The 26,901-nt window shown below is 37.7% G+C and overlaps 5 protein-coding genes and 1 non-coding gene across 6 annotated transcripts; 4 read left to right on the forward strand and 2 right to left on the reverse strand.

The window, feature by feature from the left end:
- Positions 1-100: 100 nt before the first annotated feature.
- LOC130987759 (transcription factor IIIA-like) lies at positions 101-2,996 on the forward strand (the record flags this gene model as incomplete). Its single annotated transcript, XM_057911418.1, has 6 exons — positions 101-373; positions 508-639; positions 1,575-1,851; positions 1,943-2,178; positions 2,366-2,509; positions 2,628-2,996. Coding segments are annotated over 6 exons (1,221 nt in total), but the record flags the coding sequence as incomplete, so codon positions are not given.
- Positions 1,008-1,110, forward strand: LOC130991069 (small nucleolar RNA Z122). Its single transcript, XR_009091033.1, has one exon. It is a non-coding gene; the product is annotated as a small nucleolar RNA Z122 (small nucleolar RNA).
- Positions 2,997-4,021: 1,025 nt separating the features above from the next.
- LOC130987761 (uncharacterized) lies at positions 4,022-7,020 on the forward strand. The gene is made up of 7 exons (XM_057911420.1): positions 4,022-4,525; positions 4,725-4,801; positions 5,089-5,151; positions 5,255-5,356; positions 5,484-5,549; positions 6,012-6,090; positions 6,198-7,020. The coding sequence occupies exons 1-7, from the start codon at positions 4,159-4,161 to the stop codon at positions 6,680-6,682; spliced, it is 1,239 nt and encodes a 412-aa protein (XP_057767403.1). The 5' UTR covers positions 4,022-4,158; the 3' UTR covers positions 6,683-7,020.
- A 765-nt stretch (positions 7,021-7,785) lies between these two features.
- On the forward strand, positions 7,786-11,018 carry LOC130987762 (probable disease resistance protein At1g58602). The gene is made up of 2 exons (XM_057911422.1): positions 7,786-9,021; positions 9,128-11,018. Exons 1-2 carry the CDS (start codon positions 8,025-8,027, stop codon positions 10,861-10,863), a joined length of 2,733 nt encoding a protein of 910 aa, XP_057767405.1. The 5' UTR covers positions 7,786-8,024; the 3' UTR covers positions 10,864-11,018.
- A 738-nt stretch (positions 11,019-11,756) lies between these two features.
- LOC130987763 (outer envelope protein 64, chloroplastic) lies at positions 11,757-19,962 on the reverse strand. Its single transcript, XM_057911423.1, has 13 exons — positions 19,499-19,962; positions 18,803-18,955; positions 18,585-18,709; positions 17,644-17,769; positions 16,720-16,899; positions 16,467-16,611; positions 15,171-15,339; positions 14,197-14,331; positions 13,910-14,110; positions 13,245-13,372; positions 13,121-13,172; positions 12,405-12,474; positions 11,757-12,193 (listed from the first exon to the last, which is right to left on the reverse strand). The coding sequence occupies exons 1-13, from the start codon at positions 19,699-19,701 to the stop codon at positions 12,111-12,113; spliced, it is 1,770 nt and encodes a 589-aa protein (XP_057767406.1). The 5' UTR covers positions 19,702-19,962; the 3' UTR covers positions 11,757-12,110.
- A 2,888-nt stretch (positions 19,963-22,850) lies between these two features.
- LOC130990033 (cytochrome P450 78A7-like) lies at positions 22,851-25,150 on the reverse strand. Its single transcript, XM_057914236.1, has 3 exons — positions 24,788-25,150; positions 23,875-24,507; positions 22,851-23,462 (listed from the first exon to the last, which is right to left on the reverse strand). The coding sequence occupies exons 1-3, from the start codon at positions 25,148-25,150 to the stop codon at positions 22,851-22,853; spliced, it is 1,608 nt and encodes a 535-aa protein (XP_057770219.1).
- Between the last annotated feature and the right edge of the window lie 1,751 nt (positions 25,151-26,901).

A 26,901-nucleotide genomic window follows, 5' to 3' on the forward strand; every position in this document is an offset into this window, starting at 1 on the left:
CTGAGGGTCTAATTTATAAATTCGGGATTTTAGAGGGGGGGGGGAAGCATAATAATACAGTATTTGAGGGTTCGAATGACTAAAAAAGAATTATCAAAATTGCCCCTCCATTTTTCTTATATATTCAGCCCTAACCACTGACACTGTATCTCCTCTTAGCTCAGTCGCAGCCTACGCGCCTCCAGTTTTCGACCTTCTCATCATCTACACACCTATACTGTATTTCCATATACGTATCGCAATGGCGGCGGAGGAAGTAGAGAAGGCGCGAGATTCGATTTTCCGAGACATCAGGAGATATTACTGTGAGTTCTGTGGAATTTGCCGATCGAAGAAAGTCCTAATCGCCGCTCACATCCGTACTCACCATGAGGTGTGTGTTTGATTATGCTCTGAATTAGGGTGGTGGCGTTGCGGATTGTGTTCTGAATTTTCTTCTTTTGTTATGCGGTTTACTGTCGAATTCTGTTAATTGACGAGGGATTTTGACCATTTTGTGAATTGCAGGAAGAAATTGAGGAGAATGAGCTGAATGAAGAAAAGGAGCATGGCGAGAAACTGAATTTGTGCGAAGAATGTGGCGCGAGCTTTCGGAAGCCTGCCCATCTGAAGCAGCATATGCAGAGCCATTCTCTCGAGGTCAGTGTTTCCGATTGAGTTATGCGTATAATTGTTTCATTCCAGTATAACTTCACCTCGTGTATTATTTATTGTGTTTTTGAATTCGTTATTGGTCGAGAATTAAGATTGAGTGTTTACTCGGAGCAACTGGTTGATTGATTGTTTACTTTATGCATGGCTTTCAGCATGTGAATTTTGCTTTCCATATTAAATATGATCTGGCATTTTGTTCGCATGGTCGCCTGAATTATGTTTTGATAAAAGAGTGTTGCAAGTTAATTAATTGCTTCGTTCGGCTTAAAGTTCAATATCGAGTATGTTACTGTATCGAGTATGTAATTCATATTAGCAGTTTTCTATTTTTTTGTTATAATTTTGAGATTGAGTTTGGGAAATGATGCGAATCGATATATCGCTATTTTCAGAGGCTCGGTGAAAATCTGTTGCTCTGCTGAACATATCATATTTGCACGTCAGTCTGATCCCATTCTCCTCTCTTTAAAAAAAAAAAAAAACTGTATCGAGTATGTTACTGGATTCAGGATTCAGGATTCAAGAATCGTCTCTATTTTTCATTTATGTGCAATCGTAAATGGTTGGTTTTGCGGAGAATGGTTTGGTTTGTATATGTGTTTCTGTGTATCTGGGCCATTAAACAAATAACCTTTTGCAGATTGAAGTATGGCTGAACAACATTGACATGATATATTGCTGGGCGTGAAGCATTGGATCCCAAATAAAAGAACTCCAAAATGCGAGAGGCAGCAAATGTTACCTTGAATGGATCAGTACCAGGCGGGGGACCGCCTGAGAAGCTCCATCAAGTGTGCCTCAGTCACGCTTGCTATTCATTGAGGTTTGGGGATTCTTTAGTTATGTGTTGGTAGGTCACGAGTAGCTCCTACGAAAGTTCTGCACTATAATCTCCTGATAATAAGTGTGTTTCATTGCAGAGGCCTTTCGTTTGTTCAGTGGATGACTGCCACTCCAGTTACAGAAGGAAAGACCACTTGACAAGACACATGCTTCAGCATCAAGGGAAATTGTTTGAATGTACTTTTGAGGGCTGCAAGGTGACGTTTACAATACAGGGTAATATGACAAGGCATGTCAAGGAGTTCCATGATGGATCTGCTTCTGCTGAAGTTAAGCAACACGTATGTTCGGAGCACGGGTGTGGGAAGGTCTTTAAATATCTCTCCAAATTGAAAAAACATGAGGATTCTCATGGTAAATTTACTTTATTTTGATTCCTGTGCAAACAAGTTATATTATAATGGAAACGCGAGTTATTCATTAGTTAAGTTTTGGTTTAATGCAGTTAAGCTGGATTCGGTGGAGGCATTCTGCGCAGACTCAGGCTGTATGAAATACTTTTCAAATGAACAGTGCCTTAAGGAGCATATTCGGTCTTGCCATCAACACATTACATGTGATCAGTGTGGCACGAGGCAGCTAAAGAAAAACATCAAGCGTCACATGTGCATGCATGAAGAAGGGCCTTCCTCGGAGAGGATCAAATGTAGTTTCAAGGGATGCACGCTAACATTTTCAAATGTAAGCCCCTTCCCTTCCAAAGCCCATTTACTCGAAATGTTACCCCTCCTCGTTAAGCTCATCTTGTACACAACAATTTTCTTCAGTATTAAGCATGTTTCACTTGGACATTTGACTTTGTAAACTGCAATTATCTATCACCGTACTTGTTGGAGAGTTTCTCAGCAGACTCCCTTCTCTTTTACAGACATCAAATCTCAATCAACATATTAATTCTGTGCATCTGGAATTAAAACCATTTGTCTGTGGCATGCCCGGTTGTCACGAGAGATTTGCATTCAAACATGTGAGGAACAGGCACGAACAAACTGGGTGCCACATCTATACTCCTGTAAGATCTCTTGCTTCTTGAGCCAATCAATAATCTTCATCACAAAGCCAATGTTAGCATTTCTGCAGCAGCATACGAAACAATACCTTATAGCTGGATTATGACCTGTCGTGTTCAGGGAAATTTCGAAGAATCTGATTTGCAATTCCGGTCAAGGCCAAGAGGTGGCAGGAAAAGGAAGTACCCGGTCATTGAGACACTGTTGCGGAAAAGGATTGTTCCGCCCAGTGAATCTGAGATTATCAGCAACGATGAATATGAGAACTCATCATGGTAATCCGTTTAGATGTATCTCCACGGTAGCTGACTCTCAATTATGATGTGTACAATCCTATAGTTCGTATGTAGGAGTATATAAAATGTCAAATAGTATAGCTTTGGGAAGAAAACACTTGTATTGCTAAAGTTTTGTCTAACTGGTGCAGTGGGTTTGTTTTTGTATATGGTTTTTGTTGGTGCAGATATAATTAGTCTTTATTTATATATCTATCTATTTTGCCCTGGAGATTATGGGCTCTTCTGCTTTATTTGTACTCTTTTTCCATTTTTACGACCCATTTCTTCAATTTTAGTATTCTGTGAAGTCTCAAAGGAACAAAAAAGAGAGAGTATTCTGGTGTAGGCCCATCAATGCCACTTTAGGGCGTATGATACAAAAAGTATCTTTTTTATTTATGATTATTTCCTCATGATCTTTAAGATAAAAAAAATTACATTTAAAAGATTTAATAACTTATCTTTATAACCATGTGAATAGTTTGGATTTTTTGTCATAAATACATGTACATCCTTCTATTATTATTATTATTATTATTATTATTATTATTATTATTATTATTATTATTATAGTAAGTCCTATTAAATCTTTTAAGAATTTATATATATTGTTCACTCCTAAAATAGTCCATCAATTCCACTCTAGTCTTTAGCAGAAATCTCAAAATTATGCTCCTATATTTCTCCCTAAAGTTTCCCTATTTAATTTTAGGATCTCGATTTTATAAATGCATACATCAGATCTCTTATTTTCTACATAAAAACAATAATTATGTGTGAGCCCTACTAATTATAAGCTTAAAATAAATTTAGGGTGGGTGTAAATTTAAGATTGAATCTAGGTAAGTGTAAAAAATTTTGTGGGCCTCATTCAATTTAGGGAATCTGCTGGATGCATTTTTTATCTCATTTTCAATTATTTTAGCCTAAATTTAGAGTTAGTGATGCATTTAGGTGATCTGCTGGGAGTGCTCTTAGGGCATATGTCCAAAAAATTTAGTTTTTCTTTATTTATATGTTTATTTTCATTATGATCCTTGAGATAAATATTTACATTTAAATCATCAAATTAAAGATCTTATCATGATCTTTAATTTAACATTCATATTGAGCATTTCTTTCATGAATCGAAATTAATGCTTTTTTGAAAAATAAAAAAATTAGAAAAGAAAAAATAAGATAAAAAATTTGGAGGGAAAAATTATGGGGAGAGAGAAAAATACAATAAAATTTTGAAATGCCTGATTTATTTATAGAATTGCGAAGTTGTCGACCCGAACCGGAAACCGTATCCGTAAACCCATACCCATATATCCGAATTGGTCACATCCATAATACTGTACAGTTTTCCCTCCAATACTGAATAGTCAAAAATGGAGCTGGAGCCCTGGGAAGCTTTAGATCTCGACGATTCCGACCTTCCTTCTCTCCTCCGCCCCTGCAAACGACGACGTTCCTCCTCTCCTGCCGCCTCCGACAACCCTCCTTTGCAGCCAGCGCTCGAGCAACTACCAGCTTCCTCCTCGCGCCGCCCCGCTATTCCCGGCCCCGCCGGAGCTGTCCACGCCGCGATGCTCCGCAAAAATCACGACCGCGAGAATCACAATGTCTCCGACCATGATAATGGTAACGACGGCCTACTTTCTACCCAAGACTACATACGGAAGGCCATGGACGATACTGCGGAATTCGATGATGACTTCTCTCGCCATCCTTGGCTTTCTGCCCTCCAGTTTCTCGGTAATTGTGACTTCGTCCACGCTAATTTCATCGATTTGTCTAGCTCTTGTTACCGCTAATTGGCCGATTGATTCTTTGTTGAGAAGTTTAGGTCCATTGTTTGCAAATGTAAATATTTCTATTCAGTTTAGCTTGTTTGGTTTTTCTAGGTGCGATGGATTCTGATGATTGTAATAGAACCGTTGTTTCTAACTTTCAGGTACTGCAGATGGTCTGATTCCGAGCACACCTATCAGCTCTATCAAGAAATGTTTCAATGGCGACAAGGTTGATCAGGTATTGAATAAGTTCTGAAGAGAGATTTTGGGGATAATAGTAAGTCTAGATGATTAATTCATGAGGCGATTCTTCTGTTAATGTAACATTTCTGGTGTGGTGATTGACCAAAATCATGGTATGTGGCTTCAAACTCAATAATCTGAGTGAAGGGAAGCAATGTCGACTCACAAATTGATCACAAAATATACTTGCTTATTTGCTTAATCTATAAAGCATCCATTTGTTTGGTTTGAGCTCGGAACACTTTTAATTTATTCTTGACATGCTTGATATTCTTGTGTCAGGTTGTAGCTGTTGTCAAGTCATGCACTCCTAATGGTCTTGGGGGTTTGTTAGTTTCATTGAAGGTATAAAAGGGGTAATAGGGATTAAGGATAAGAACAATAACAATAATAGTAACTAATAAGATCGCGTAGTTTATGTTACTGACTTGATGGTCTTCAAACTTAGGACCCAACTGGTACAATTGGTGCTAGTATTCACCACAAGGTCCTCTCCCAAACTGAGTTTGGCAAGGAGTTAACTACTGGTGCAGTTCTAATACTTCAGAAGGTATGGTCCGACTGTAGTTTCCTGTTCGTGTGAATGTTATTTATACCTTACTTGGGATATGTCAGCAGGATCATATTTTTCTTTACTGCTGGTTTTCGTTTCGTTGACTGACTAGAAGTAGTCTCAGGTTGCCATCTTTGCCCCTGTGAGGTCAGCACGTTATCTCAATGTAACAACGAGGAATTTAGTGAAGGTAATTTTCCCCCTAGTTTGAGTTCCTTTTCCATATTAACTTATATGGATTAGGATCGTTGTCTGCAACTGAAGCAGTTTCTCATTTCAACATTCAGCTTCCTTTTCTTGGATTACTAATTCATGACATTTATCTACGTTGCATTGGCCTCAGCTTAAAATAATAAAGTTCATTTAATGGATTGTTTTGGTCAAACAGAATTGTCACAGATGTGGGAAACCTGAGTGCGTGTCTGATCCTGTAATTTGGAAATTGACAATATCCTAGATGCTAATGTCATGAAGTATGCTCACTATATACTTCTTATCTGTATGATAGTTGAAGCATTTTGATATGCTTGTTTAGCATCTTTTGAGAGGACATTAACATGAACACTGTTAATAGTCTCAAGGTTACATCTATTCATATCTAGATGTATATTTGATCTGTCTGTCTTATTGCTCCCATGGCTTTCATCTGCAGGTATTCTGCCGAAACAAGGGATCCACTTCAGAACTTCATAAATCTGTTCAGCCAGTCCAGTACGCTGATCCTGATATCGGTCTGCAGGAGAAATTTAATTTTAATTTACTTGTTTTAAAGCTAACTGAAAGCTAAACATTCAAGGGGTCTTTCTTCCTTTTAATCTTTCCAACACTTGATGCACAGAATCTAGTCGAAAAGCCAGAGCTGTGGAGAAGGTGTCCTCCATGCAAAAGGTGGTACGCGAAGACACTGAGATGAGACACTGCACAAGAACTGAGGATTCCCAAAATGATAATGTAATCCAGAAGCAGAACATTTTTGCTGGAAGCAGTCAATCCAATAACAGAGACAGCTCAAACGTAACTGCAGCCGAGAGAGGAGGGTACATTAATCTAAGCCAGCACACTAGGATTGCTGAAGACGAACAGGAGACTGTTAACGGCACCAAAAGAGGCACAAAGGGAGGTAACTTGGAAGGTAGCCTCCTCAAGGACACTGATAATATGGCCAGCCCTGTTGCAGAAACTACAGGTGAGAAAGGTCGAGAGACCAATCCAGTGCAAATGCAAAGGCAGCCTCTAATGTCGACAGCCACTCTGCCACAGTGGACAGACGAACAGTTGGATGAACTTTTCGCTGGCGATGAGGATGATGGCTCTTTATTCTAACAAGGAATAAGGTTTGCAAAAGGTTTTTTTGTCGAATACTACAAGACATTACCAATCTTGACATCTTGAAGCTGCCAAGATTCAATGGAGAAAAAGAATCATAGACATCCAATGATGAATATCAGAGAAGTATCTTGATCCACATGCTTGCTTAGGCCAGTAGGATTACTGCCACTGTATAGCCTAAACATAGGAATTGAAGGAATTTAACAAATGAAACTATCATGCTTCCTTAGCACACATATATAGAAGGAAAGAAACGACAGCAATTTTTTTTGTTTACTATGTATGTTTGCTGCTTCATTCTTTAATATTAGTCGAATGTTTTAAACTGCCAACTATAAAAATGTCGTGCATTGCACGAATGGTTATACTAGTTATTATTCCCACCATCTCACTCTAATATGCTCACTTCTTTTGAGCACGAAGATTAAGAACTTATTTTTTAAGAGGAAAGTAGTGTGATCCACAATAATAAAATATATATTTTTTACTTAAAATGGAAAACGAGTCTATTCTAATGGGACGTTTCAAAAAAGAAAACAAGCCTATTAGAATGAGACGGAGAGAGTATTAATTAAAAGATCCAGCAAATATAAATTCAGCGCACAAATTGTCAGGCCCAATGGCACTTCAATTTTCATGTTTGTATACCCTGAGACTTGAATTGAAACGAGAGACATCTAAATAAAAATAATTTTAAAAATCGAATTATTGTTAATTCAAACTCAAAATCTTTGGTCTCGAGCATTAATCACCATACTTGAATTGAAACGAGAGACATCTAAATAAAAATGATTTTAAAGATCGGACTATTGTGAATTCAAACTCAGAATCTTTAGTCTCGAGCATTAATCACCATGATTTTTTACCTCAAATATTAATCACCTACCGACTACTGCTAGTCAACACACACAAGAATCACCTTGTCACTTTTTTTTTGTTTGATAATTTAGCGGTATTAAATAAAAAAATTAAAAGTCGCGTCACAGACAACTCGAACCTAAGACTTTGACCTTAGACATTAATCATTTACCGTTTTGGCCAACACACGCACGTGTCACCTTGTCACCTTATTATTGAGTTTAGTCGTCGAAGTGGTTGGGAAATGGTCTAAAGAGTAGCTACCTTGACAAGTGGAATTAATAATCAAACCTCTCCCTGTTTTCTCATAGAACTCTCCAACTCCTAATTTCTCTGTTGCAGAATCCAAATTCTTCGCAATCTCGATTGAAGAATTTGTATTCACGACAACGAGTTCCTTATCCTTAATCCTCTACACACACTCTCACCAATAGTTGAATCAATTTGACCAAAGAAATTCAAGTTTGGAATTGTTGCGATGGCAGAAGCAGTGGTGTCGACTGCTCTGGAAACCCTGCGCGATTTGTTGTTGGAAGAAGCAAGGTTTTTATCTGGCGTGGGCGACGAAGTGAAGGAGCTCGAGTGGCAGCTGAAAGAGATGAAGTGTCTTCTCAAAGACGCCGACAAAAGGCGACATGAAAGCAAAACCATTCTCAATTGGATCTCAGAGATCAGAGATCTTGTATACAAAGCCGAAGCTGCCATTGAAAGACACGCAGCTTATCAAGTGTCTTCGAGGAGAAGACGAGGCCTCCGCAGATGCAGTTGTAGTTTGGGAGAATACAAGTCGATCCACCGATTAGGCTCCGAGATTTCACCAATCAAATCCCGTCTTGAAAGGATAAACAAGGAAATGATGGAAAATGGCATAAAGAAGAGCATCATCAACAGTAGAGATGGAGGGGCCAACAACATGTCAAGGAAGACTTTCCCCGAATTCGAGATCGGAGATTGCTTCGTGGGGATGGAGGATGAGCTGAAGCAGCTTGGTAATCTCCTAAGGCGAGACAACGAGGATAGAGTTGTATCAGTGTGGGGGATGGGGGGATCAGGCAAGACCACCATTGCCAAGAAGCTCTACAACGAGACCGGCTTCGATCGTTGCGCGTGGGTTTGCATCACTCAGCAATGCCAGAGTTTTCAATCAGTTTGGGAGGATGTTCTGAAGCAGCTAGAGCCACAAGTAAGGGAGGAAGTTGTTCCAAGCCTGAGCGAGTCGGAGTTGAATGAGCGACTGTGCAAGGCGCAAAGAGGGAAACGATGCCTCGTTGTTTTGGACGATCTCTGGAAAGTTTCTGATTGGAATGAGTTGAAGCATCCCTTCCTCGTCCATGATTTGCAAAGCAAAATCTTGATCACCACGCGCGAACAGGAAGTTGCCGAGATTGGATCTCCTGTAAAACTTGGGCTTCTAAATATGGAAGATGCTTTGGAACTGCTCAAGAAGAAAGCATTTCCACATACCAACATTCCAGGTTAGTTGTGTGTGTATGCATAATATGGTGCTTTAGTTTCTTTTCTAGCTAAGTTATAAGTTGTGTAGTACTATTCAATTAATTGTCAAGTGTTATTTCAATACAGACTTTGCATTGGAAGAAAATTTTGAGAAAATTGGGAAAGAAATGGTGCAGAAATGTGGGTATTTGCCATTGGCAATTTCTCTACTTGGTGGGGTGTTGAGAATGAAAAATTCGATGAAGGAGTGGGAGTTAGTAAATGAGGATATCAAAGCATTCATATATAGAGACGAAGGTGAGATTGATGGAGTGCTAAACTTAAGCTATGAAAGTCTACCCTATTATTTGAAGCCTTGCTTTCTCTATATGGGTATATTTGAAGAGGACGAAGATATAGATGTTGACGATCTATATAGTAGATGGATAGCACAAGACATGATTTCATATGAGAATATTCGAGACAAGGACACAACTTTGTTTGAAATCGCGGAGCTCTACTTGGGTGAGTTGGACTCCAGGTCCATCGTCCAAGTTCAAATTCACGATGGTGTCACACCTGGAAGAAAATATAGGAGCTGCAAACTTCATGATGTAGTAAGAGAAGTATGTTTGAAAATGGGAAAAAGGGAGGATTTTGGTGTGCTGAGTTTGGAGTATCAAACTGGGAAACTAATTAGTACCTTACTACGACAAGCTTCTTCTGATATGAAAATACGACATTTGGTTATCCATTTTAGGAAAAAAGTCGAATTGGAACCTGACGAGCTTGGAGAAGATAGTAGCAAACGTTTAAGGACTCTTCAAATGTTCAACCACAGTAATTCTGTTGAGCTTCCCCAACAAAGTATAGTTGATTTTCAGAGATTCAAATTGCTGAGAGATCTATTTATGGTGGGATTCAAATTTGCAGGAAGAAAGTTATCGAAAGGAATCACTAATCTTGTGCACCTTAGACGTTTGCGTTTAGAAGAATGTGCATTTGATAAGCTACCATCATCCATAAGGAATTTGGTATACATGGATACCCTTGATTTAACTGACTCGATGAATGTTGAAGTTCCAAATGTTTTTAAGGAGATGCTACGTTTAAAGCACTTGCTTCTTCCGGAGTATGAGGAAAATATTGGTAGTTATCGATTAACATTGGACGAGGGAGTGGTTGAATTGGAGACCCTATGGGGGTTGGATAGTAGAGTGCATGAATTAAAATGTATGAACGGAATGAAGAATCTGCGAAATTTCTCAACAAAAATACACGACAACAAAAGCTTGTCAACCATGATCGATGCCATTGCTATCATGATCAAGTTAGTATTTTGTATGGTTGAAATCAAAGAGTGTTGCGAGTTAGGAACAAATGAGGGAGTGTTGAACAAGGCACTCACATGTCCCAATATTCATTACTTGTCGATTGAAGTTAAGTTAGGGAAGGCCCTGGCAGAGTGCGGGCGTGACTTCATCAGCTCTAAACTTACAGATTTGGAGCTACGAGAATGTGAGATTGAGGATGATCCAATGGGGATACTGGGGAAGCTTCCTTGCTTGACAGATTTGTATTTAGGGAGGAAATCATTTGTCGGGAAGGAGATGACGTGTCCATCAAACAGTTTTCCACGCCTCAAGACGCTTTTCCTATGTCAATTACCAAAGTTGAGGGAGTGGAGGGTGGAGGCGGGAGCCATGCCCCTTCTCTCTCAATTACAGATCTGGAATTGTGATAGTCTAAAGACGGTTCCAGATGGATTGAGTGGCATTTCTACTCTTCAGGAACTGAAGATCAATGGAGAATTGGGAAAGAGGGTATCGGCATCAGGAGAGGATTTCCACAAAGTCAGTCATGTCTCTTCAATTATCATCTGAAACTAGTAATAAACATATAAAGGAGTATTTACTTTGAATGATTAGTCTTGATAGATAAAAATAGTAAGGTTAATCCCTTATTTACTTTGTTGGATTGAAACTTTGGGATATCTTAAGGCCCTTAATTATTTTTAGCATTTAAGTAAGTTTTATTTGATTCTGATTCCACCAAAAAAATTGAAGTGGAGTAATCCTACTCTTAAGGCTAAAAATATTTAATTATCCATTTTATCAATCATGTAAAGTAAATACTCCTAATAGAACAAAGATTTGGAATCAACATAGACAGCGTAGTGTTAGTGTTACTCAAAAAACATGAGAGGGCGCATGCCAAAAGACAACTTATAATTATCATATGACTATTTGAAGGTGACTGATTATAATTATTACTCCCTCCATCTATGAAAGAACTTCCTAGGAGGGAGTGGCACGAATTTTAAGAAAAAATGTTGTTGAGTATATTGAGAGTAGTGAAAATGTGTTACTATAATTAATATTGAAAGTTGTGATAAAGTGAAAAGTAAGTAATTCTAAGTGGTGAGGTATAATCCAAAAATAGGTAGGAAGTTTTTTTATGGACGTCCCAAAAATAAAAGATAGGAAGTTCTTTCGTGGACGGAGGGAGTATTATCTAAAATCATATTCGCAATAAAATCAGCACATTGTATCTCTTGGAGTTTTTGTTGATGCTATGTAAAATTCACAGCTAGAAAAACGAACAAAGCAAGCATTTTGGTAGATGCTACCAACTCCATGGCTTTCATAAGACATCCAGAGCAACAATATCTATTTTGAGATAAGTGATCATATTTTAACCATATTCTCTACTTAACAAACCAGAGACATGACTTATTTTTTATTTTTATTTTTAAGAGGGAAAAGAGACATGATGCTGCTATAAAAGAATCCAAGCTTTTATTGTTGGCTGGCACAGCAAAATTTCAACCAACAGAAAAATAATATAACATGGTTTGGATTATAGCCTGAACACAGCCCATATATCTCAGATCAATAAACAAATAAATGGCGTATACTACAGCTAAAGAGTGTGGACTGTGTCCGAGTATCTCTCATCCGGTCCTCTCCTCTCGCTTGCACGACAAAAAGGCGGCTACCATCAAAGACTTTGGTTTTTCGTAGTAAATTGGTAACTGGAAGTTGCTTAGATGAAACGAACTACTGAGTGATGCGTGCCGTTTTCACAAAACATCTATGGGGAATTGAGGTATATCCGGATGCTTCATCTACTACTGAAATAACTTCCTCAGCCTGTCCAGAGATTGAGACGCTCTTTTGTTGTTTGGCTCAAGAACGAGGGCGTATCCAAAATCTGCAAGGTGAGAAAAGATTGAAGCAAAATAACAACCTAGTTTCTTCAGTTAAATGACTTCATTCTGGACGACAAGTCTGAATACATTTTGGAGTTTTTTTCAAGTAGGAAGCATTTTTTAACGTAATCGTGCAAATATTACCAGTCCCCATGCTCGAGTTCGACCATAGATATTAAGTTTTGGTTTGCCAAATAATTGAAGTAGACTCACCTTCCATTGCTTCTTTATAGTAGCCCAACATTTCCCGCGCTGTTCCTCTCCTCAAATAGGACTTCACATTCTGCAAGCACGTCGAGAATGAATTATCAGGCATATTGCAACCAAAAGGGATGTGTTTGAAAGTGGTATCGAAATTCATGACTTGTTTAGCGAACAATACAGCTATCAGTTAATCAAAATACACCATTGTGCTAATGATGTGACAAAAGGACAATCTCATCTTTAAATCATATATAGGTATAAAAAGAAGAGGCTCAATTAATAGTCGCGTCAGATTTGTTATGTAGAGAATGCAGAAACAAGTTGAGATCACAAAGGATACTGGAACATGAGAAACAATATTCCAGTTTGATACATAATAGGAAGGTCAAATTAGTTGGGCAAAAGGGTCCATTGCTGTAATAAACCACATGATGTTCAACTGAATATACTCCCTCTGTCCACGATACATCCTATTTTTCCATTTTCGTCCGTCCACGAAACATCTTCCTAGTCCATTTTTGGAAATAATTCACTAACTATCACCCTTACGATTATGGTTTTCCTGATTCGAAATATCATGGGTGCACGATAGTACATAAGAATCTAAGATGATGTCCAAAAAAAAAATTCCTTGTCCAAAAAGAGCAAATAATATTATGTTATATGCATCACCAACGACCAACTCAAGAAGGGGATTGGGAAGTTCAAAAAGGCAGACAGCTGACCTTCTTATCGAGATCAATCGCTTGGCTACAATCTGCTTCAGCTTGGATGTAACTGGAAAAAAAAAATTAACATAAACCTCTAAGAAGAATAAATAAATCAAAATGCCCAGTTCCACTCAACTACCTTCCAATCTCCAAGTAAGCTGCGGCTCTGTTACTAAAATAAGTTGCATTAGTACTATTGAGCTTGATGGCTTCTGTATAAAATCCAATAGCCCTCTGCCATTGTTTATCTTTAAATGCTTGGTTGCCCTAAGATAAGAGAAAAATAACATGATGTCAGATTGCTTTTGAAAATAAGCCAGATGTATAAGCAAGACATTTTAATTTTATTCTTTGCCAACCTACAGAAACCAAACGGAACCGGAAGAGAATAAAAGAAGACTCCCAATCCACTTTGACAAGAGAGCAAATTTATGGATGACCATTCGCCACAGTTGGGTTCCAGTTGGAACCAACACCAGCTAGGACTCATTCAGTAAACCAGAGAAACATCTGTAGTTTAAATAAATACAGAAACTGTCCCTTCAGGGACATCCAAGCGGTGTGAAGTCCCTCTGTGTTAACAGAGAGGTATAGGGTGCGAACACCACCATCCCCCCCCCCTTCCCCCAACTCCAAAAATAAAGAAATAAAGAAAAGAGAACTATCTTCTCAAGACTTTGGAAGGTCAGATAAGAAAAGTCTCATCAACTTATAAAAATACCCAAGGAGGACCTCAAATTCATAAACAATCTGTAGAGGCAGTTAACGCCAGCATCGGAAAACATATGCCTATTTAGAATCTACCTTTTCTTTGGCGACATCAGCAGACTCTTCATTTGTCATAGCTTTAGAAGATACTTTAGGCTTTGAAGCTGTATCAAGCTGTTCCTGTAAAGATGTATACATAGACTGCAGTGTATCTAGCAGAAACCTATCACCCCCATGTCTGGCAAGAAGTGACAAAGAAAACGGACACTTTTCGTGGACTCCCAGTGGTACTGCAACCTAAAATGACAACAGAAACTCAATGCGACAAGATTTATATGCATGCCAAATTTACAAGTGCCTATGCAAGAGATAGGAATATTAACCTGACAACAGCCTGACATACTAGCTAAACTTGACAGGGTAGTCGCCTGAATCAAATATTCCTTAGAAAAGTTCTCCTTGGCTTCAAGTTTTGGAGGAGGACCAGGGGCAGTAGGAATAACTAATATTCCGTCATCCTGTTTAGACAGTATTTTTTCAGGCAACAAGCACCAGTCGGACAGTGACGCAAGCAGAGATGTGATAAGTATCAATATGACAACACTTATCTTGGAAAGTTATTGACTAGCAAAAGGATCTCTAGATTGTATCATAACAGCAAGATACTTGTCATTTGAAATAAGCAAACATAGTGGCAAAAACGGTTTCGTAGTTACATTTTTATTATCCTAAAGCAAGCTCCCGAAACTTCAATCTAGTAACAGATGAACAAACTTAAGCAATGGAACAAAGTATGCCAAAACTGAAATAAATGGGATCCTAATATCATACATATATTATCTTTGGGATTAACCAAATAAAATGACCAAATCCACCAGCAGCAAAGGTTCGACGACGTACAGTTTTATAAGTAGGTGAAGCATGTGTCAGTCCTAAAGAATAACATCTTTCAACCAAATGCAATATGACATCACATATCAAAATAACTATGCATAAAAAGGTTAGCTAGCATTATAGGGCAGCGGCAAATAGAAATTTGATGGGACAAAAATTCGATATGTTCTAATAGAGAGCTAGTGCGTTTTTACAGAGTATGAAGACGTAAAAATTAGTTTTTGTGCTGACTGCTGATACATTTTTGTTTATTTGTAACAACTTAATATTGTATTATTGACTATATCTACAGACATGTGTAAGAGATTAGTTCAAATAGCCACATAAAGCAGCAAACAAAGGAAGAGAAACAAAAGAGTATTAAGGAATTGTTCTGCAGTATTCAAGTTGCAGCTAGAAATATTAACTGATGATCACCACTAAAGTTATACAATTTGAGACTAGAAATATCTTAACTCAGTACCTTTAAAAGGGCGTTTATAGCAGAACGCAATTCACTCCTGATTGTGCGACATTTTTCAATGTCTGCATCAGTTAAATCCAATGTTTCTCGTAATTGTGCTGAGATAACAGGATCTAGTGTAGGCTTTACCGAGTTGATCCATTCGTGGTGATTTTGCCTGAACTCATAACTGCATATAAACAGGAAATAAGTATTTTATTCAAGCCAAATGGAGGATTTCCAGAATTGGTCCCTGTAGTATCAAACATATGTAAACCAAATAATGCAAACTTCACGACTTCCATAATAATTAAGGAGAATATGGAGCATAGCAGCAACAAGGCCAACAAATTAAAGACTTTCTGACTTTTCAGTGATAATAAATTAAAACGCACAAAAACTACAGAAATTAGAGCACAGAAAAGGCAAAAGGTGAGAATAAAAGGACATAAAGCACAGAAAAACACACTAAAATAAAAAACCTTGATTATCTTAAAGCATTCTTTTCAATTTTAACCTGCAATCGCTACAATGGGGAAAGGCAGTAACTGTCCCTTTAATGGAAACCAAAGTCTACGTTAGTTCCCCAGTTTGACAACCTTCACTTTTCCTTTCTCATCACACAGTTGTTACCAGCTCATATTCACATAATCACTATCTCACTTTTCTTCAGTTCTCTGTGTTATCTTGCCTACACTGTCTTTGGCATTATATAGAAACTTTTGGAATGCATGATGCATCAATCAAATACCAACCTAACTGCTTCATGTACTAATAATCCCAACACCTAGAACAAGGACACCATGGAGTAAATTATAAGCATCCATTTGAAAAGAAGATCTTACAGATTATAGCATAAAAGATGTACTACATAATCTTAGCGTAGTGCACCAAGCCAGGTTGCCAAAAAATCTCTTTGTAAGTTTGACAATGTCAACACCCATCCACCTACCATACCCTGTAGAGTAACTATGTGACCAAGGCTCCACAAACTATAAACCTTGCAAATAAGATTTCTGAGAAAAGCTTAAAGCCTTAAACTAGAAAAAACATCATACAAAACTGGTACAGACAAGTCAACTCCATTTGTCCATGCATTCAAATGATGTTATCGAACCCATATCCAAAGCTAGGTAAAAATATTTAAATTTAAAGGAACTTTATTAGAAAACAAAAGCAATATATGCATCATGGACCAAAAGGTCTACGTGAAACAAAACTGAAATAAATAATCTAAAAGAAGAAATATTTTCAGTGGTAATAACTGAAACATATTAATTCAAGGTAATACTATCTCTTTGCTACCTATAACCTCACCTCTTAATTATCTGCATGGCATTTGCTAGCATTCTTAATGGAGAAGATTTCCCATCGCCATTTGCTTGAATGACACTGAATGTTTTTAAGCTTGGAACCTTCGATTTTATATAATCACTTAGCTTTTCATGCCTCAGAACTTGTCCTGAAAGGTGAGCCTAATAAGTAATCTAGGATAACCAACAAAAACTAATTACTGAAAGAATTTGAATGAAAAATCTTTACAACGATTGTTAAGAGGAAAAGAACATACTTCCATAAAGTTTCTCGATGGATTTTATCACCACCTGAGTCCGGTCTGCAGGAACCTTTGTTAACTGAAAACAGTCATCAGCAATGACAAAAGTCCTTGGATTGCGTTGTGCAGCATATGGGACCTGCAGCAGCACATGACCAACACGACGAAGTACGCTAGGATCCTTTGCAAACCATCCTACACGAAATAAATTGAGACACTTAAGAGGCTAGACAATCTCTTTCCTTATGTTCTAAATTTGCAGATACATGAGAAGAACTCTCATGTCAGAATGCAAACTCTGTCCTGAATTAAATCCCAGGCTTGCAGTCCATGTGTTTTACCATATCAACAATAATAGAAGTCAAAATTTTATAACATGAGCCCCGCAGAAGTAATGCTTTTCAAAGAAAGAAACTCTAATGCTCACAACTCAAACTCTCCGTCCTTAAGTAAGTCCTATACTTTCAACCATGTATCTTACCATATTGACAATAATAGAAGTCAAAATTTTGTATGAGATTCCAGAAGTAATGCTCTTCAATGAAAGAACCAATAATATTATCAATATATTTTATTCAGAAATCGACACTTTCCAGCAATATGAACGATAAACATTTAGCACACCACTACATTCAAAGTGCAAACAACTTCACCAGCAGGAAATAGTTCTCACAAACTTCACATCATATGCCAATGCCACTACATTAAAGTGTTGGAGAAGAATAACAAAGTGCAGTTTTACATATCATGTCAATTACACCAACCCCATAAGAGAAGTCGCTTCCAAGAATTTTGCTACCAGCCTAGCATTCAAACTAAGTCACTTAAATACTCAAAAGAGAAGGACAAGGACATCACTTCAAAGATGTATAAAAGGAAAACTTTCAAAATAGCTAAACTCTAAATGCTTGGTGTCTGGGTAAGACAATGAATACATACCTACTGTGTCAAGACTTTCTGAAACAGTAATAACCCCAGAAAGGGAGACAGTCCCATGAGATGGTCGAAAGCCAAGTACAGCACAGTTTCCAGCAGGTAACCGCACACCACCATCAGTATCTATGCCTGTTATATTTCGAAAGTTAAATATGCATATGATTCTGACAGAGACATTTTTACACAACATTCAAACAGTACGTGAGGAGTCAAGCTTACCACAAGAATAATATATGACATCGAAATCATATGTATTTGTGATAGACTATCATACACAAACAGTAATGAGCCACAACAAAACACATCTAATCTCACTGCTCGAAGAATTAGCCCATCAAAACTTTTTTACGGCATCCCGATTCCCGAGAAATGACAGCATAATTACACCTCTCACAGAAGAAAAGCAACAGTGTAGTGCTGAAATCCAAAGTTCAAATTTAAATTATCCATACATAATAACCTTTTGTGCTTAGCAAGGGATCTTAATCCCACTCACAGAACGAATTCCTGATAATTTCTTGAAAATACTCGGATTTTAATTAATTTTTATGGTACTGAATGAAGTTACTGATATATTTAATACAAATTCCATACAAGCAAAAACTTCTTATTCTATTAGCGGGGATTGTGTCAAACTTTAGATGGCCAAGGAACAAAATCCAATATCATTAATCATAAAACGAATTTCAACCTGTCTGGTTTCAAGAGAAAAACCATGCTAGCAGCATTTTAGTCTAATGAAAAATTTCATGGACACAAAAATCAAGGAAAGGTCAATTTTAATACTGGGACTACAAAAAGCACTCAAACAAGACGTGACTAAACTTTCATCTCTAAATGGTATATTTCAACAATATATATAAACAAGACTAACGTACATGTCCACCTGCATACTAAAGGGGAAGCCAAGAAAGAACTTTTAATGGAATGAACTATCATCTCACCCAATGAAAACTCAACAAGTTTAGCAGCAACAGCGACAGCAGCACCACTCGAAGCTCCACCTGGTACTCGTGCAGGTGCAGCAGGATTTGTTGGTGTATCATAATGCTTGTTTTCCCCACTTACACTATTGAACAGAAGAGGAAACAAGATATCAAAGGAAATAAAAGTAGTAATAAATTGTAGTACTATCTTAATAGAATAAGGGTGACGAACAAACCCTAACGCCATGTCATCCACGACAGTTTTCCCAACACATGTAGCACCTCCATCAACAAGGGCTGCAACCACAGGACATGTCCGAGTTGCAGGTTCATGAGCGCTGGACCAGTCTGGGTTGCCAAACCCAGTAACAAATCCTTCAATGTTAAATCTGAAAATCAAGATAAAAAATTTTAACTTCTGGGCTTACTATATCATATTCAATCCAAATAATTCTTAGGTTATCATCAGCCACCAAACTCTTCTGAAATAAGCTCACGCATTAAATAATCAAATCCCCATGCACATGTCTTACATTCAAGCTCCCACCTAAAATTTTGCAAGAGAAAGGAAACAAACCACAAACAACATTCAAACTATAATCGCGGTAATCTTCAAACGAAACGACACCCTCTTTACAATGCATTTATTTCCAAATACACACTAGTTTTGCTAGTTATAAATTCCCTATTATTTCAAGTCACTTCCCACTAACAACCTTAAACCAAATGACCAAAACAACGCCATTCAAACAGAAGCAACATAGACATATATGTTCCTATGTGTGTGAGTACTTCAGAGAGCTCACCAACACCAAAAAGGTAAGTTGCAGTATTACCCAAATCATCATCAACTAAACACCACAAATCATCCCAACTTCTGCAAATAAAAAATACAAAACAAAACCACGGTGAACTAAACTAAAGATGCTCACACATCAGAAACCGCAAAAGATAGGCCAGTGAGAGGGTGAGGAGCTTTGGGAGGGGCGGGCTGCGGCGGCGGCAACAGCTGCAACCGCTCTATAAACGCTCCGAAATCAGCCCTCACCGCCCGCTTCAGCTTCTTCGTCATAATCAATATCCCCGCAATCCCAAGCCCTAATAAAACCCACAAATTCGCTGATGAAGACGCCATTTTTGCAGGATTTTCAAGAATTCAGCCGTTCAGCTGATCAATTGCTATTGTATGTTGTGAATAAATAAATTAGATTAGATAGTTGAGCGAGGATATAGGAGAAAACCTAGGCGAGAGTGCGAATTTTGGGGTGTTTGAGACTTTGAGGTGAGAATTTTGCATTGGGGTTTATCAAGATTTTTATGTTTTTATAATTTTAGGGAAAATAACTCTTCACTCCCATTTTATCTTTTTAGCTATTCACCCCAGAATACCATATTCGCGTTATAACTTTTTAAATTCCCGGTTTATAATATACCATATCCGATAATAAAAATCCTACGATTTTAAACTTATTTATTTACCAAAAATTGTGATATCAAACTATTTGAATTATGTAGAAGTGAAAATTTATGTCAACATAATTTATTTTGGACAAATTCTATCAACATTCTTCCTCGTCGAATTCTGACACTGCTTCTATGTTCCTCAAGTGGTTGGTCAAGTGTTTTATGTAAACATGTCTTCTTCTTTTTTTTCTTTTTTTGAGAAGTTATGTAAACATGTCTAAAAACTATGGGTGTCGCTCGTTGTGATATCTATTTCATTGTTTGAGGTCATGTTTGTTAATCTTCCTTGTCTTGAGAAGTTGATCTAACAGTTGAGTTGATAAATTTATTATGAGAAAATGAGGGACAACATCAAATATGTATCTCTTTTATATATTTTCAACAAATCTTCTTATCAGGTGGATGGGATCCTTTGTTCTATAATTTATTACGTTCCACCGTGTTTCATTTCTAATTTGTTAGTTTTTACTTTTTTTTCTTCAATTTTAGTCTATTACTCCCTTCGTCCATATAGTAATGTCCCATTTTTCTTAATGGGACGTCTCAATACAAATGTCTCATTCATTTTTTGCAATATATTATCTCTCTACATCTAATATTTAAATAATTTCGATCAATTCACTTTTTCTACTTTTTACACATTTCTTAATCTCCGTGCCCAAAAGTTATGAGACACTACTATTGGGACGGAGGGAGTATATTTTTAAGATAATTTACTAAAGTTCACTCATCCAATTAGTGCTTATAATTTTTTTTTTTTTTAATTTGGTTTGATAATTGATTATTTGGGTTAACTCCCTCCGTCTCAGCGAAGGTGAGGCGTTTCCTTTAATTTATTCCAAAGGAAAACAATTCAACTTCGTTAGGACGGCTCGAAAAGGAATACGACTCAACTTCGTTGGGACCTGTCCTCATAAAAAGTATCCACTTTTAAATCGCACGAGTTTTAATAAAGTGATTAAATGTGTTGTAAGTGAAGTAAGGGGTCACACTTTATTGTGAGTGAACATTTTATAAAAAATAGGTTAGATACATTTTATGAGGACAGATGAAAATATTAAATTGAATATATTTTATGAGAACGAAAGAAATAATAATTTATGTTATTAAAAATAAAATATGATAAAATATAATAAGTTGTGGAAATTATGAGACATGTGTTACAACGGGGTACACGATCGAGTAAACTTTTACAACTCAAACTAAAACAATCGAAGCTAGAAACTGAACTAAGAAAATAAACAAATTAGAAGTAACAAGGAAGCTAGAACGGAATTACAACGAAATAAAACAAACGTGATAAAAGGCGTCGAGTCGAGGTGAAACTCTTCCCGCAAGAAGATTATCGCCCCGGTAGTGCTCACGGTGTTGGCGAATCTTCCCCAAAGGTAAAACGACGACGTCTCGTTGGATGTAGCACCACAATCCGGCGAGCTCCGGCGAACAGAATAGGATCAAGAACTGAGCAATATGAAGTGAGAGTAAGTGAGGAAGTGCAGATTTTCGTAGAGGTGCAATGTCATGCTTCTAGTCTTCTATTTATAGGCATCTCACCACTCATGAGGGAGATTAAATCCTCCATGAAGAGGATTAAAACCAAGAAACTGTTATGCATGTTACAAATTCAAAACCATTTGAATTTGTTGTTACAAATTGATTATGCATCAATGGCAAAAATCAAATCTATGCAGTTTTCGAAAATTGCTAGAAACTGTTATGCTTCACTGCAGACATAAGGCTGGAAGATTGGGCTTCGCAGGTTGGGCTGTTACAAAATACAAACGGGCCAAAAATAATAAGTACAACAAGCCCAAAGGTATTTTGTCCAAAAAATTATATAGTTTAGACCCAAACACCAATTGCCAAGATCCAAGTCCTTGGCCGTGGCCCGGACCGCGGCGACGTCATCGTCCATCCGATCGATCGTCGCCGGCGGCGCGCTTGTGCGCGCGCGAGGCCAAGGCCTTCATCCAAGCCCACTAGCAAGCCCACAAGTTATTAGCTCCATTAGCATTGCTATTCTTATACAAGAGTATTCTTCCCTTGTTTTCCAATGTGGGACAATAGCACTTCACAAGTGTTATTTCCCTTCTCAACATCCAAACTTTGATATACAATATCTCACTCACCGGAAATCGGTTTTGAGACTTCAAGTATACCACGTTCATCTACTCGAGACGTAGATTAACATCCAATAATTATTTCAATTAAATAATAAATATTTAATTAAATAATTAATTTCAAAAATAGTCTAAAAACCATATTTCCAACAACATGTGATCTCAATCCGTTCACCCGGATCACCCCGGTTACATTCTCTAACTAAACTCCATTTTGTTTTGGATGTTCATGTTAATGCCCATTAGCTCAATGTAATTAATTTGTTGCCAGTTTTCATAATATTATAATATTGCTAAAAGTTATTCATGTGGTGTGATGCATGGGTTTTTAATCAGGCTTTATTAATATTAATATGGGATCCTTGTTTAGAAAAATATTTCAATTATAATAATCTGAAAAAAGGTTCGCGAGCAATGAAAGATGAATCTAACTAACTAATATAACGTAAAAATTAACATCAATTCTTTTTCTCTTTTTCTTCATATTGGATATTGCCCCTAAACAGATATAGTAGGGAATATAATATATAGGATGACAATATACATGAATGCAGCCCACTTATTAATTAGAAATGGAAAAGAAAGAAAGGAAAACAACAACAATATCGAAGAGAAGTAGAATTACTACTCAAAGTAAGTGATATTGTTGAATTATTGGAGAAGATAAAGGATAGTCTTATTAGTTGATTGTAGGGCAAGGTCATATAGGCTGGGCTAAAGCAACCAACGGGCACTTCATCTCGCAGGAGAGCTTGAGAAGCTCGTCGAGATTGACCGGATTGGTCTTGTCCTCTGCCCACTCGAACCGCTGAACCAGCTTGGCCACCCAGAGCTCCACCGTAGCCATCCCTAAATTCTTCCCCGGGCAAACCCTTCGCCCGGCACCGAACGGCGCAAGCCTCAAATCACGGCCGCGGACGTCCACATCCTCTCCGCCCATCTCCGTAACGAACCTCTCCGGCTTAAACTCGAGCGGCTCGGCCCACACGGCCGGGTCGTGGGTGATGGCCCACATGTTGACCATAGCGGTAGTTTGGGCGGGGACCACCATCCCGTTGGTGAGAGTGACGTCAGACGTAGAGAGACGGGCCCACGACAAGAGCGGGCCCGGTGGATGCAACCTGAGCGTCTCCTTGACCACGGCCTGTAAGTAGGGCAGCCTTGCCATGTCAGCATCCGTGACGTTGCGGGTCCCAACGACGTGGTCTAGTTCTTGACGCATCTTGGATTGTACCTCGGGGTGCAACACCAGCTCAGCCATAATCCACTCAGTCAGCAACGCGGTTGTGTCCGTTCCTCTGAATATCATTTCCTGCATGCAAGTATGTACGTGAGAATAAGAAAAGATGGAATACATAAACTTTCACACTTTTTGGAATTTCTCACAAAAGTCAACTCCGATGAAATTGAATCTGACGTGGCATTGGATTCTCATGACTTGGATGATATATGTGGTGTTAAATACTCTAAAACTTGGATATAGTTCAATTATTGTGAAATAAATTGTACCAAAATAAATCTTTAAGATATTCCACGTCAGCAGAATCTGGCACCACGTCACGTCTGATTCAATTTCATCTGAGTTGACTTTAATTCCAGAAAGTATGGAAGTTTGTGTATTTAGAAAGAAAAAAAATTATTTTGGAAAAAACCAGAAATTGTGTAAAGTTTGTGGATTTAAAACAAATTAACCCTAAAATTTATAATCTACATAAACAACATACCCACAAAACCGCGATCATGTCATCCTGGTTGAGCTTCTCCTCACCGTCCAAAGAGAGCAAAACATCGACGAAATCAGCAGCATCGTCAGAAACTCCATTTTTCTGATTCTTGAGCTGGTGCTCGTGGATGATGCCAGAGACAAGCTTCCTCACTCGGGGCACGAGGGCTTGGCAGCGAGCAACGATACGAGAAGGATCGTAAAAGTATGACAACCATGGGAGATAATCAGACCAGTTGAAGGCACCCAGAAGATTGAACCCTTCTTCCACCATTTGTTTAAGCTCCCTCAACTCCTCACCCTCTTCCGTGGGGTCGTATCGTTTCCCAAATACACTGCCCATGATGTTGTTCAAAGCCGCAGCTTGCAGGTGCTTCCTCAAACTCACGGCTCCCTTAAGCTTCTGCTCTTTCTCTATGTTATGTAGCATCGTGTCGCAATCCTGCTGGCGGCCCTGTTCGTGCGCCGCAACGCGTCGAGGTGCAAACAGGTGGGATGCGGCGATGCGGCGAAGGAGGCGCCAGTAGGTGCCGTTGGGAGCGAAGCCGATGGCGCGGCTGAACATGAGGCTGCGAGCCGACTGCTTGATCGGGCGGTCCGCGAAGTTGGGAGATGTTAGGATCTCTTTAGCCACCTGAGGCAGGAACAGACCCAGGAATTTAATAATGACCGGGCGAGATTTCACCAAATGATTCTAATAAAATTTTAGTAAAGAAAACGAGTTGAATTTTGGAATAATTATTTGAAACTACACAATCATGACCAGGCGAGATTAACATATATAGATAAAAAGAAAATTATATCATATATATATATATATATATATATATATATATATATATAAATATATAGGTAATAAAAAAAATTGACCAGGCGACGGCCGAGGGTGCCTGGCCTTTAAATCTGTCCCTTACCTGAGGGTCGGACGCCACCACAACCGGTGTGGAGCCTAAGCTGAAAGCCATGAGCTGCTTGGCATTGTGGACCTTAGCCATAGCGGCTAAGGAGCGGTGAGCCAAGCCGCGACTAAGAGTGAAGAGGCTCCCGAAAATAGGGAGCCCCCGTGGGCCACGGATGGCGATGCTGCCGTTACTATTCCGGCCATTCTTCCATGCAGTTCCGCCTTGGGAGAAAAACCATGTGAAGAGAGCAATAGAGGTGAAAGATAAGAGAATTGCGACGATTGCATATTCATCAAGGAGAGTCTTGGCCCCAAGGAAAGCTGGAAGGGTGAAAACCCACCAACTTGAATCCTTGCTAGCTATGCTCATATCCATTTTATATATGGCAAAGGAGAGAGATCGAGAGAGAATTGATGATGAATAACACCACTAACTTGGGATGTTTATATAGGAGGAGGAAGAGGCAAAAACCTATAATTCCAAATATATTTTCACACAATCTTTGTTTTTTCTTTATTAACAATATTAGAGTTTGATTTATTAATATAATGTTGTTAATTGAATGAGATACATTAGTTACATATATCCAATAAAAAATACACAAAATCTTAATTTCATATTGTGTATTTCACCTTCTTTTCTTGTATTATATATTCATGTACACACATCATGTACTATGTCTATTTTAATGAATATATATGATAGCATGAAATATGAAATATAAGCTCGAGGTATAATGCATGATAGTACTCCTAATATGGTAACTAAAAAGATTTGAGTGTATCACACTTTGTGTAGTACTACAACTAAAAATTAGTAATCCAAATACATTAAGTAAGTGAAATTATATACATGGTGAGTTGTTATAACAATCTATCATAAGGTAAGTGGAATGATTCTAATAAGATTGTTGGTGCATGGGCTTTAGTTTAAATGAGAATAAAGACCAAATAATTATTTTATATAAAAATAACGAAATAATGTGTCAAGCTTAAGCTAATATTTATGCAATGAAGCCTAGCTGATACAGTAAGTGAAATTATTTAAGTTATGCCACAAATCTATATACACATGGTGAGTTGTTATAACAACCTATCATTTAATTTGCAAATTTTGGGTCTAAAATGATTATTTGATTTGCAATTAATCATTTAAAATTATAGCATATAAATATGAAATGATCCATATATTAATGATGTACAATAGTACGCAACAATATATAAATTATAAATTAAAAACATAGTGACTCTACAATATACATGCCCATAACCATTTATATTATTAATATAATATGACACTATGCTATAATTAATATATATAGGGTTGAATTTCAATAGTATATATACCTTAGTTAGTATACATAGTACCCAATTTTTCAGGGCCGCACCTATGTCTCACGAGACCCTAAGTGAGAATTTTAAAATAGGCCTCTATATATAATATAACTTTTTTCAATATAAATATAATATTTGATATTTAACAAAACATAAAAATCACCAACTTTTAAGAATTGTAAGAAACACAATATAAAACGTTGATATCATATCAAAAGAACCACTCCAAAATTGATAAATGTTTCTTACTTTTAAAACAAATGCAACACGTCTGTAATTTTAAAGGCAAAGATTTTTTACTTTTATCCAATTCATTTACCGTTTTTTTAGCTTGATCCATAGCACGATAAATTTAGGGCCAACCCTTTAGTTAGGCCCAAGGGACAATGTCCTAGGGCCCCCAAATTTTAGGGGCCTAAAAAACTGTAAAGCCCAATACTATTATCAACCCTTTCATAAAAAAATAATAATTATATACTCCCTCCGTCCCCAAAACATCTTCCCAATGGAGAGTGACACGAGTTTTAATAAAAATTAGTTGTGTATTTGATGAGTGGAGAATGAGTCCCACAAAAGTGAAGATTGTAAGAATAATAGTGAGTGCAATTATTTTCAAAAATAGGTTATGAAGATGTTGGACGGACCAAAATGGAAAGAAATGAAGATGTTTGAGAGACGGATGGAGTATCTACTTTCAGCAGCCCAACTAATGTCTATTTCTCTCTCATTTTTTTTCTTCAAAGCAAGTAACGTCTCTCTCTCAATTCCTTGTTTCCCAACGCCTTTCTCTCT

The sequence above is a fragment of the Salvia miltiorrhiza genome, chromosome 6 (assembly GCF_028751815.1).
Source record: "Salvia miltiorrhiza cultivar Shanhuang (shh) chromosome 6, IMPLAD_Smil_shh, whole genome shotgun sequence".
In the NCBI taxonomy this organism is placed as follows: Eukaryota; Viridiplantae; Streptophyta; class Magnoliopsida; order Lamiales; family Lamiaceae; genus Salvia; species Salvia miltiorrhiza.

Bases quoted from the DNA above. Each gene is read 5' to 3' on its own strand.
- LOC130987761 (XM_057911420.1), top strand. From the start codon at position 4,159: ATGGAGCTGGAGCCCTGGGAAGCTTTAGATCTCGACGATTCCGACCTT. The intron at 5,152-5,254 runs GTATAAAAGGGG...CTTCAAACTTAG, and splicing joins GTTTGTTAGTTTCATTGAAG to GACCCAACTGGTACAATTGG. The intron at 5,550-6,011 runs GTAATTTTCCCC...TTTCATCTGCAG, and splicing joins CAACGAGGAATTTAGTGAAG to GTATTCTGCCGAAACAAGGG.
- LOC130987763 (XM_057911423.1), bottom strand. From the start codon at position 19,701: ATGGCGTCTTCATCAGCGAATTTGTGGGTTTTATTAGGGCTTGGGATT. The intron at 16,900-17,643 runs GTATGTATTCAT...TATTTCGTGTAG, and splicing joins AGAAAGTCTTGACACAGTAG to GATGGTTTGCAAAGGATCCT. The intron at 15,340-16,466 runs GTGAGGTTATAG...GTTTATATGCAG, and splicing joins GCCATGCAGATAATTAAGAG to TTATGAGTTCAGGCAAAATC.
- LOC130987762 (XM_057911422.1), top strand. From the start codon at position 8,025: ATGGCAGAAGCAGTGGTGTCGACTGCTCTGGAAACCCTGCGCGATTTG. The intron at 9,022-9,127 runs GTTAGTTGTGTG...ATTTCAATACAG, and splicing joins TCCACATACCAACATTCCAG to ACTTTGCATTGGAAGAAAAT.
- LOC130990033 (XM_057914236.1), bottom strand. From the start codon at position 25,150: ATGGATATGAGCATAGCTAGCAAGGATTCAAGTTGGTGGGTTTTCACC. The intron at 24,508-24,787 runs GTAAGGGACAGA...TTCCTGCCTCAG, and splicing joins TGGTGGCGTCCGACCCTCAG to GTGGCTAAAGAGATCCTAAC. The intron at 23,463-23,874 runs GTATGTTGTTTA...ACTTGCATGCAG, and splicing joins ACATGATCGCGGTTTTGTGG to GAAATGATATTCAGAGGAAC.